Source organism: Pleurodeles waltl, chromosome 1_1 (assembly GCF_031143425.1).
Source record: "Pleurodeles waltl isolate 20211129_DDA chromosome 1_1, aPleWal1.hap1.20221129, whole genome shotgun sequence".
Classification (NCBI taxonomy): Eukaryota; Metazoa; Chordata; class Amphibia; order Caudata; family Salamandridae; genus Pleurodeles; species Pleurodeles waltl.
In genome coordinates this window covers 950,311,942-950,323,958 of record NC_090436.1, presented here as the reverse complement: position 1 = coordinate 950,323,958, position 12,017 = coordinate 950,311,942, and the positions used below count along the sequence as shown (strand labels likewise).

General features: G+C 42.0%; 1 protein-coding gene across 1 annotated transcript in view; it reads right to left on the bottom strand.

The window, feature by feature from the left end:
• Window positions 1–12,017, bottom strand: part of LOC138289776 (alcohol dehydrogenase 1-like) — a 260,138-nt gene that overhangs the window by 40,457 nt on the left and 207,664 nt on the right. Inside the window, exon 7 of the mRNA XM_069230196.1 lies at window positions 7,051–7,186. Coding sequence (XP_069086297.1) covers window positions 7,051–7,186 — 136 coding nt within the window. The remainder of the gene's footprint in view (window positions 1–7,050; window positions 7,187–12,017) is intronic.

Sequence of the window (12,017 nt, the reverse complement as noted above, 5' to 3'; positions counted from 1 at the left end):
ACAAACATGCTTATTCGCTTCTTCCTAATGCATCCAGCCCTGGTTTGCCACTGTTGGCAAGGTATGGTGGTCCCTTCTGATGCTAAGGAGATGTCCCCCCTATTGTCGCACTTTGTGCGTCGTGGCCAGCTACAGAAATAGTAACTGGTTGTTAAGATGCCAAAAGTTGATCAGTAAGCATGCAAGACAGGACTTCAGGGTGACATTTCCAGTGTTGTGACTTACCCAACTCCACTCCCCCAGGTATTCCTGTAAAGCCCTCAGGGTGAAGGATGTCCAAGATCTTCCCATGATGAGGGAGGAGGTGGGAGGCCATTGCCAGTCTTGCAGACCGCTAGCTGGTGGCAGGCGGACATGGAACGTACCTTCCCCCTGATGTCATTTCACCTCTTCCTGGTGTCCTCCCTTGTGGGTGGATAGCTGCCTACAGCATTCACCCTGTCAACTATCTTTTGCTACATCTCCATTTTCCTGGTAATTGAGGTTTGTTGGACTTGGGCTCCAAAAAGGTGTGGCTCTACCCTGATGATTTTGTCCACCATTATCCTCAACTCATCGTCTGTGAAGAAGGGATGTTTTTATGGGGACAAGGTAGTGTGGACGTACCTTAAAGGTCAAAATAATCTGGTGATGAGATGTTGGTGCTGTGTTGTGAGTGGGTGATGGGTGGTGTCTGATGTGTGGAGGAAATATTGTGTGATATGTATGATATGCAGGTGTGGGTGAGTCATATTTGGAGTGGTGAAGGGTGCTTATTGTATGCCTATTGTATGGAGCCTAACTTTGGTTTGCGGGGTCTGTCTAGTTGTGTATGGCATTTTTGAAGTAAAGATTTCTGGGGTGTCAAGTGGTGTGTTTTATAGTTTAGTTTGTTGGTGTTTCGGTGTGTGGATGTGTGCCAGGTGTGTGGAATTCAAACTAACCAATGTGGTGCAGTGTATTATGGTGTACAACGCTGACCACCTCAGTTGACACCGCCATTGGTTTTCCGCCATGGGAGAACCGCTATCATGATTGGTGGGTCGTAATTGTTTCAGGGAATTTCTGATGGCGAGGTGGTGTTGGTGGTGGAGCTTCCTCTTTCCCACTCTCCAAAGTCCTGGTGGTGTTGACATTTCTTCAGATTTTTGCTGTATAACTCATAATACGGCGGTCTGTATGACCACCAACATGGCGGCCTTTTGGCAGCCCCCACTGTCTTACTGTCAGTCCGCCAAAGTCGTAATGAGGCCCCAATACACATACCGAAGAGTTAGATGCCCGCCTCTTGCATCCTCAGCACCAATATTTCATTATTAACTGCTCTGCTAGGTTTAATATTCAACTTTCTCTTGTGATACATATTGGCACGTTTACTTCTAACACTATTTAAAAGGCTGCTTAAACCTAAAGACACACAGAATGCACTCCATATCAATGAGGCAAGGCACATTGGGGCAAACTCATTGAGGGTCTTTCTAGCTAAAGCAGCAAGTGGAAGAGGAGTTTTAAAGTGTAATGATTCCATACATTATTGAGCCCTCCCTCCAACACCCCCCCAGTGGGTTTCACTCATTGTGACTGTTATCAAAAAGTAACAAATGAGATATCCAACAGTGTGGTCATGAGAGTAAATAGCTTATCATTGAAAGGGAAAAGCATCCACTTCCCCACATCGACAGTACCAGAAATTGTAGCTGAAATTGCTAAAAGTGCGCAAGTGATCTACCTGTGTAGCATTTGAATGGTTTGGTGAATGTGAGGCTACACTTGAATGGACACGAACGAAGTTGCTTCTGGGGAATTCTTTAATCATGGCCTACACGCTGTACTCATGAATGATGCCAGTCTGGCAGGTCTGTGTGTAAATCTAAGAGGAATAATTACAATATTTTGATGCAGGGCAGCGCCCCAAGCCTTCTTGCTCCTGCGTCATAACGAAAAGGGCAGGAATGCACTGTATCAATAAGATATGGTGCATTCCTGTCCTTTTCACTTGCACTGATGCATAATGGGCTGCCAGGCGCCAACGAAGGCACCCCTGCACCACTCAGAAGGGAATCTGAGTTGCAGGGATAACAGTTTTTGTGCAGGAACTTTTTTTGCACACAAAACGAAAAAACGAGGAGAAATAAAAGGTATTTCCCCTCGTTGCACCTCCATTATGCCTCCCTTGTGTGTGTGTGTTGGTGGGGGGGAATGTAGGCTTGTGATGCATTCCCAGGCTTACAAAATCTGTGAATGTGTCAAATGCCATGTGTGTTACGTGGGAACAGCTACTGTAATGCCCATGTCAACGCAGTGACTTGTGCCATGTTGACTCAGTCCATATTTACAAGACCATGAAAAGCCAATCAGGGTGGCTTTATGTGGGCTTCTAACTATGGTCCTCCAGTGTGCGTCGCTGGACGGTCACTAAAAGTGACGTTTCAGCGGCGTAAAGGGCCTTGTAAAAATTACCCTAGGACAGAACAAACAAAACCAAAAGTCAGTGGAGATAATGATTACATATGCTTGCAGAATTCTAACAGATCTAAAGCTTGGAAAGTCCCAGCTGGATGTAAAAAGAGAGCTATCAAATCCCCTATACACCTGGCCTCTCAGCGGCTTCTGCCAGTATGTGATATTGCAGCAAAGGCATATTGCATGGAGATTTAGAGGCATATATTCATAAGCCACTAGTGCCACCATTTGTTTTGATGCTAATGTGGCCGAACGAGGCCAAAATCCTAGCACCATATTTAAAAAGTGGAGCAATGCATGCATTGCGCTACTTTGTAACCCTTCGCGCTACATTATGCCTGCGCCAGTCATATTGTATGCAAGGGGGGCATTCCTACGTTAGGGGGGCCGAAATAATGGTGCAAGAAAATCTAACGGATTCCCTTGTGTAATTTTTTCTGGCACATTTAACGCCTGCTCAGAGCTGACGTTACAAGGGGGATTCCATTATTAATAATGGCCCCTATGTACTCTGCAGGAGTAGTGCCAATATTTTGGCGCTACTCCCGCAGAGTTCATCAATAGCGTCAATAAAAATTACACTATTGCCCCATACCCTGCGCCATGGTGTGCCGTATCTTAGATATGGCATACACATGGTGGCGGTAGGGGGGCGCTAAGGGTCACAAGGAAAGTGGTGCTGCACTTAGTGCAGAGCCAGTTTACTTGAATATGCCCCTCATTGATTGAAAGTGAGTTCCCAAAACTGATTTGGAATAGATTGGCATATAGCACTTTTATCAAAGCCAACAAGTGTGCAAGGGTCAGATGTAGTCATCTGTAGGCAGAGGGTTTTGATGAAGGCCAGAGGGGTCCACCAGTCACCGCTGCTGTTTTGCATGTAAATTGGTTCTCTTGCACAGTTTTTGATTTGACATTGGGAACATTACCAAATGTACACTCATGAATGCTACATATACATTTGTCTAATAAATGACCTCGGAAATCTGGCAAAAAGCACCACACAATTCAATGTATTTCATTAGATGAACAGAAGCTTCCTCTTCTAGAATGGATCCATGATTGAGGCCATTGTACAGGGAGGTACAAACCTTAAGACACAACATTTTGTAAATTCTAAAAAAAAATTTATCCTCCAGTCATGTAAGAAAGGCAAAACATGAGAATATTATTGAGTGAGGACCTCATAATTGCACCATCAATCAATGCAGTGGTCAAGGACCTAGGGAGCATATTTACAAAAGCAGTGGCGCAGGGCAGCACAGCAAGTGACATTGCTGCGCTGCCTCATGCCACGGGGAAAGGGCAGAAATGCACCGTATTTACAAAATACTTTGCATTTCTGTCTTTTCCCCCTGCTCAAGTTGCTACCTAGACGCAGGCACCCTTGCACCATGTTGCTAATTCTGTTTCCATTAAAATAGAATATGCCAACTGTATAAGATCTCTGAATCTTGGTCAGAGAAACAGTGTCAGTGAATCCAAACTACAAAAGCCACCCTTGGGATCTGCAAGACCGAAGGCAGATGAACAAACCCTGCTGTAAAAATGAAGTTTAATTTCTGTGGGCAGTATCTATGCTATTGTAGCAGTTCCTGATAGCTTCCCTGGAGCCAGAGGCTCTGGGCTGCTCATTTAAATCCCACAACCATTTTTCTGATGCAGGCTTCAAAGCTTTGCAGTCAGTAATGGCAGCTGCAAAACACATTTTCAATTGCTACTAGGCAATACAATTTTAATCTGCGGATTCACTTAGAACCCATAGGCATTGCAATAGATGAAGAGAAAAATGATTCCTCATTCTTCTAAATGGACCTGTTTAGTTTTAAAATTGGATCCACAAACCTCTGAGAATCCCACTGTAAAGCATGTTCAAAATAAAGGTGTGTGTGTGTGTATGTGTGTGTGTGTGTGTGCGTGTATATATATATATATATATATATATATACATATATATATATATATATATATATATATATGTGTGCGGTCGTCAGTAGCAAGTTAAAGTTAGGACCATGTTTTCATAGGAAAAGCGTTTTTTGACTTGCTTATATCTTTGGCATCGTTTGACGAATCTTCACAAAATGTCCCAAAAATGTTTTGCGGTGATTCTTGTTGCGCGTGGAAAGTTTTGGGGTGATCAGTTAAGCAGAGGCTAAGAAAAATTTGGCTAAAAAAAGGTTGCATTTCACATATAAATTTCCATAGGATTCTTTAGACACGCCTAACGTCTGAACCACTGGACGAAATTTAACTTAGGCCCATATTTATAGGAAAATGACAAAGTGCAATGCTGCTCCGAAATTGGCAGCCCCGTGCTCCATCATTTTCACAATGCGGGGTTGCACCGCTATGTTGTCCCCTGCGCTGGCACTAAATTTAGCTGCCAGCACCAAAGCAGGCATCCCTGCACCATTGTGCAAGGATTTCTGTGTTGAGGGGATTGATTGTTTATGTGCGGGAAGGTGTTGCGTATGAAGAGCTCGTTTTTACAAGGTGGCGTTAAGCAACACAAATTGGCTTAACGCCACCTTGGAAATATGGTGCTAGGGGCTCATAAATATGCCCCCAAATTTGGCAGAAAGCTAGCTTTTGGTATGCAGATTTCGCTTTCGCTTATTTGGTACAAATCCGTTCCGTATTTTTTGAGAAATTTGGGGAATTTCAAATTTGGATATCTCTGGCTGTGAAGTATTTGTGAACAAAGATGAACTTGTGCAGGGAAATGCAAAGCTCTGATTGGCTGCCAACACTTCAAACAAAGAAATTTTGGCAGCCGAAAAACAGTAAAAATAAAATAAAAGGGGCCAGGGTAGAGACATCCTGACCCCTTAGCACAGATGTCCCAGAGGACACCCTCAGATCAAAAAAACATTTCTTTAATTTATTTTTTTGCTGTGAGTGTGTGATATTCACAAATTCACAATTAAAAAAAAATACAAACAAGCGCGGACTTCCCAGCTTGTTTTTTTATAGGCCCCCCGGTGGGTCAGGTCCTGGGGGCATTGAAAATTTAGTGTATGGGGGCTTCCGGCCCCCCCACAGTGCCAGGGACCACCACCTCCCCGGAGATATCATTTTTTTGTTTTCAATAAGTGGCGGGGGCGCAGCTCCCCCGCTGCCCTGGGGACTGCCACCTCCCCAGGACTTTCATTTTTAAAAATGTGGGGGGTCTGCGCCCCCCTACTGTCCTAGGGGCTGCCACCTCCCAAGGGCTTTCATCTTTGTATATGTGGGGGCCTGAGGGCCTCCCCTGCACTGGGACCACCACCTCGCCAGGGCTTTTGTTTATAAAAATGCAGGTGGGCCCTCACCCCGATGCCCTGGGGACCACCACCCCCAGGGCTTCTATATAGATATATGCAGGGGTGGGCTCATTGCCCCCATGCGCCCCAGGGGCTACCACCCTCAGTGCTATTGTCGTCAGATGGGGGCCATGCAGCCCTGGGGACTGTCACCCCTCCCCCCGATGGCCGGCTCCAGCTACGTCCCACAGGTTCTCACCCCAGGACATAGCTGTAAAGCAGGTCCTGCTGTCAAAATCAGAAATTTCATCTCTGTCCCCTGCACGCTTGACAGATCGTCCCAAAACTTTCCATGCACAACAAGGGCCAACTTGACTTTTTTGGGGGAAATTTTGTGAAGATCTGTCAAACTGTGCCAAAGATATAGGCAAGTCAAAAAAAAGCTTTTTGTACAGAATGTATGGCTCAGATTTAAGAGGGCCTAGCGCCTCTTTGGGCCACATTAGTGTCATATTTTGACTCCAATGTTACCCAACGAGGCCAAAATTGCAGCGCCAGATTTGCAAAGTGGCGCAATGCATGCATTGCACCACTTTATAACTCCTGGCATAAAGTATGCAAGGGACGGTTTTAACTTGTTGGGGGGAGGCTCACAAAATGGTGCAAAGAAATCTAAAAGATTTCTTTGCGCCATTTTTTGCGGTATTTTTAACACCTGCTCAGAGCAAGTATTAAAAAGGGGAACAACATAATTTATAATGGACCCCTATGTACTATTCAGAGTTAGTGCCAACATTTTGGCTCTAACCCTGAACAGTACATCAATAGCGTCAAGAAATGTTGGTGCTATTGCCACTACCCTGAGCCATGGTGTGCTGTATTTAAATACGGCACACACATGGTGGCAGTAGGGGGGCGCTAAGGGCTGCAAGAAAAGTGGCGCTGCACTGTGTGCAGCGCCACTTTTGTTAAGTCTGCCCCTAAGCCCTAACTATAACTTATATAACTTATATTTCTATAAGGGTGATATTCTCTGTAAAATGTCTAGTTACGTGTCAAGTTTTGTGCAGTTTTGTTCACCAGTTATTGTTGCTATCAATCTTGCAACTTCACTGTTGCCATCCGGACAGGTTCTGTAATACAACTAGGCATAAAGGGTCTTCTTCTAGTAAAATATGCATCCCTTGAATGAGGCTGCCATTAAAACACAGTACGTCTAGGGGTTTGCAAAACTTTACACACCTGTATCCTTACCTCCCTTTTAAGTCTCACCCCCAATGTAAAAGTAAGCAACACATTTCCTTCATTTGGAGTCCACCACACTTGCACTGCAATGTAACCTAATACCAACTCACTGCCCTACCTCCAAGAAGAGCTCCTTTCAAAGTGCGCCCTGTGAGCAGCAGCATGGGATCGAAGGAGAGGTGGGCACCGGCTGGCGCTACTCCAATAACCACTGTTGTTCCAAATGCGTAGTGTGACGACTTCAGGGCACTGACCTGAAGGAAAAGAAAAAGACGTCACACTGCTGAAAGTGCATGTACCATGCTCATCAGGTTCAAACCAGGACAGGGCTGACTAAGTATTTTCTTCTTCTGAAATCAATAAACTGAGCACAAATCAGGTAATTGTGTAAACATAACCCATTATTCTTTCTCTTAGAGAGAACTTTGGTTCAAGTGCTCTGGTCACAAAAAATAAACAATATAACAAGTTTGAGGGACAACGTACATTATTTGGTGAAGGTGCTACATGTTTATAAAGAATACAGTCAATTTAAAGGTAATTTAATTTGAATATAGTACACAATCTTTTAGGGAAAATAGTTTTCTCAAACATATACATTCACAAAACCTTTCGTCATCCGTTTTAAAAGTTATCTGAAAGATGTACTTGCCAATGCTGCAACTTGTCAGTGAATGAACAGCTCTCATCTCCATATTCACTACACAGCTCAAGTAAACATTGATAATAGAACAAAAGCAATACTGAATGGTGTATTGTAGGAATACCGGCTAGAGGTGGGATGTCATAGAATTTCAAATGGGCAAGGCTAAAGGAAAGGGGCGATTCTATTGCTGATTTGTAATTGTAACTGTAATTGTATTTATATAGCGTTTACCACTCCTTACAAGGTATTGAATCGCTCTTCGGCGAGTAGCACGCTACTCCAGAACCCAAAAAGAATTAGTGGTGGATTAGTATAGGGAAATATGAGATCATCTGATCTGCGGACATGTGAGCTGGATTGAAAATGATAATGGAGGGATAGAAGATGGAAGAGTCTAGAAAGTGTTATTTGGGAGATCATAGTAGTAAGAGGAGGGTTTGGATGAGTAAAAGGAGAGATAGAGGAGAGAAGAGTCTCTAGAAATGGGTTAGTGAGATCATAGTAGTAAAAAAGGTTTGGGATGAGGCAAAGGAGAGGTACATGGGAGAAGACTTTAGAAAGGGTTGTTTCGGAGATCATGAAGTCTAATGAGGTTTTGGGGGATCCAAGGAGGGGTAGAGGAGGGACGAGTCTAAAAAAGGTTGTTTTGAAGATCATAGTAGTAGAATGAGGTTTGGGGTGAGTTAGAGTGGAGGTAGAGGATATATTGCGAGGGTGAGACACAGAGTAGTTCATCGGAGAGAGGCAAAGTTTTTTTTCCTGCTCCACTAGGAGTATAGTATTTTGTATACTATTTTCTATTTTTTAGAATTTTTTTAATTTTCTATTTTCCTCAAAATTTGAGTAGTGAAGCACTTGCAGATACAATAGTTATGAGAATATTTACATATTGTGATAGATAAGTAAAACAGAGATCCATAAGCATCTAATCCAGGGGTCTCCAACCTTTTCGGTAACAAGAGCTACTTATCTCTGATAAAAATCACCAGAGCTACTAATGTTATTCGAGTTGTAAGCACATCAGAAAAATACATCAATGGCTACTCCATGCAAAATTATCAGTAGTAGTCACCTTGGTGCGTCAGTTAAGGTTGCCAGCAGTAAAGTAAAAAAGGCTTTAAAGAATGTCTTTACATAGCTAATGTACAACAACCAGAACTGCAATGCCACTGGCATCAAGGAAATATTAGCCATACATCTCTCCACTGCTGCATGATTTATCACTCACATCAACTTTAAATAGATTTTGAAAATGTAAACATTTTTTTTCCAAACATCAGCTTATGCGTTCTAAAAATACACACATTTTTGTCTCAAATAAAGCCTTTTCAATTTTGGCATACATATATCAACTTAACAAAGCAAAGGTTTTTAATTTTTTAGAATGGTCCAAACACAGAAAAGCTACTTACAGGTAGCTGGAGAGCTACCAGTAGCTCATCATCTACTCGTTGGAGAAGCCTTATTTAATATAAAACCATGAAAACTATGCAGCAACATATATACATGTTCAGCATAATATAATATACATTTATTTATATATTTCTATTTAACCCATAAGTAATATATACATTTGATAAGCAGACCTAAAGAATGTCTATACATTTAAAAAAACATAATTATTATACATATTTGTTCAAAGAAATATACATCTCTACATACATACACATAATCAAATTATAAATGCTGACATACACAGGGATATGCTGTACACTATTGTTTGAATATGGTGGTTATATAGGAAAAAAGAAACACTTGAGTAGTCTACTGAAGATCAGATAGTTATCCCATGATCTTATGTTTGGAGGTAATAAATTCTATAGTTTGTCTGTTTGAACGGAGAATGGTGTACCACCTATGTTTTTTTCTTGTATGGTGGCATTTTGAGGTGAGGTGGCAGTCTGAAGCAGAAGTTTCTCTTTTGAATGTGTTTGCTGATTGTATTTCTGATAAAAAGCAGTTGTATTCCTGATGAAAAGCAGTCCTGTTCCATTTATTGCTTTGTGAGTGATACAAAGCAGCTTAAAGGTGTATCTTCTGGCAACAGTTAACCAAAGTCGAGCCCTCAAGGTAGGGGAGATGTGGGCTTGTGGTTTTACATGTAGGAGTAGTCTGGCATCGGAGTTCTGAATCAGTTCTAGTCTTTTCAAAGTTGATACAGATGATCTAGGGTAAAGGTCATTGGTAGCAATCAGTTTAGATGGCACAAGAGAGATAGTAGCCTGGACCTTGTGTGGAAATCACAGATGTGGACAGATATCTCAGAGAGTTTTTATAGTAATGAAGCTTGTACTTGCTAATTTGTCCACTTGGGCACTTATTGATAACTTGGTTTTAAAGGTTTCTTACTTCTTTAGATACTTTAGGAGGTGGTCCCAGATCATCAGGCTAGGCAAAGAGTGGGTCATAATTTTTCCACTTGCCACATATGAGTATTTCAGTTTTAGAAGCATTCAGTTTGAAATGGCTCTATGTCATCCGCTGATCAATGGCTCTGAGCCAACTGAAGATTTTTGAATTTCCAATGTCTTTAGGGCTTTCCGGTTTAAAAAGTTTTTGTGTGTCTTCTGCAGAGTTATAGCATGTAAGCTGAAATTCACTAATCATTGTTGTTAATTACTTCATCTAGATGCTGAAAAACATGGATGAGATGATAGAGCCTTGAGTGGACCCCTACTTTTGGGAAGTACAGTTTTGATGATAAAGGAGGAGTGTAGATGACATTTGTTCTGTATTGAACATAGGATGTAATCTAGTAGAGAGCAGTCTCCTTTATGCCAGCTTCATAGAGTCTTTGTTTTAGAGTGTCATGGCCAACTATGTTGAATGCAGCTGAAAGGTCCAAGAGAATTAGAGCAGCAGCCCCATTCCAGTGTACTGTGTTCTTAAGGTCTCAGATGGCAATGAGAGCAGCTTCTGTGCATCTTCCTGGATGGAATCCTGTATGGTAGTCTCAAATGATGGTATTATCTTCAGTGAATTGTGACATTCTTCTTAAAGGTGTGGCAGCCAACACAGTTAAAAGAATGTTTTTGAAGATTTGTTTTGGGCAAGGGTCAGTAGGGCTGCCGGCTGGCCTGCTTGCTTTGACTAGATCCATAAATTCACTTCGGCTGGGTTAGCCTACTCTTGGATGGGAGTTTTGGAAATGGGTTAGTGCTGGTGGTTTCTCTGTGTTTTAAATAGGAGTCCAATGTGTCTGCTTTGGTTGTGTAATGATTTGCCAGTTTCTCCTTGAATTTCTGAGTAATGGGATGAGTTCCTTCTGTGCATTTAGATTTATGAAATGTGGTAAGAATTCTATAGAAATTCTTTATTTGCACATTTGGCATTTTGAATTCTGTCTGAATAGTACCTTTTCTAGCTTTTTTTTATTGTTGACTTGTGATATTCTCATAAAACTAACAAAGAAATTAAGCAGATGCTGCAGACCTACCACAGTTCTTGCCAGCAGCATCGCAGCATCAGCATATACGAGGGAAGGAATAAGATGTAATCCCTCTAGAGGGATGTCGTTACAGGCTGCACCCAGGGTCTTCTCCAAATCCTTTATATATAGTGTGAATAAGAGAGGGGCAGGTATACACCCCTGTTTTACTCCCCGGGAGACCTTGAATGATGTTCACAGCCTGATTATATCTGGCTACTGAGGACAGATCATTATACAATTTGTGCAAAAAATACACTATGGGCCTCGTTATGATCTTTGCATATAGGATACTCCATCACAAACGTGATGGATATCCCATCCGGCATATTACAAGTTACACTATATCCTGTGAAACTTGTAATATGGCGAACATGATATCCTATATCTTTATCAACACCCATGTTAGGCAGAATAGACCACAATTTGCTTCTGTTAACCATGCCAATAGCTGATGTAAGGTCTCTAAAGGCCAGATGTAGCGAGCTTTCCTTAGCAATAGTGTACTTCCCTACAATGAGCTGCAGGTTCAAACATTGATCCATATACTTGTGCTCGCTCTGAAACCATACTGCAAATTGGACTAAAGTGTATTTTCTGCTAACCACAAGGTCTACCAAGAATGGATAACTTGTCCCATACCCTTAACTACTGAGTTAATGAGTGATACAGGTATGTAACAATGCAGATCCTTTCTTTCACCTTTTGTGAACACTGAGATGATGATGGACCTTGCCCTGGATCATGATTGTGGAATACCCTCTATCACTATTGCATTTAGCATGTTAGTCAACATGTTGGCCCATTTCACAGGTTCTATTTTATAAAGTTTGGCAGGTACACCATCTGGATAAGTAGATTTGTATTTCGACTGATAAATGATAGCCTCATTTTGCTCTTCCTCACAGAAGACTACTTTAGATTTGCCAAACAAAACCTCCTTATCACAGGCTGACTGTTCAACAGTAACATAACCATATATTCCCTGGAAATGCTGCACCCAAACTTCAGG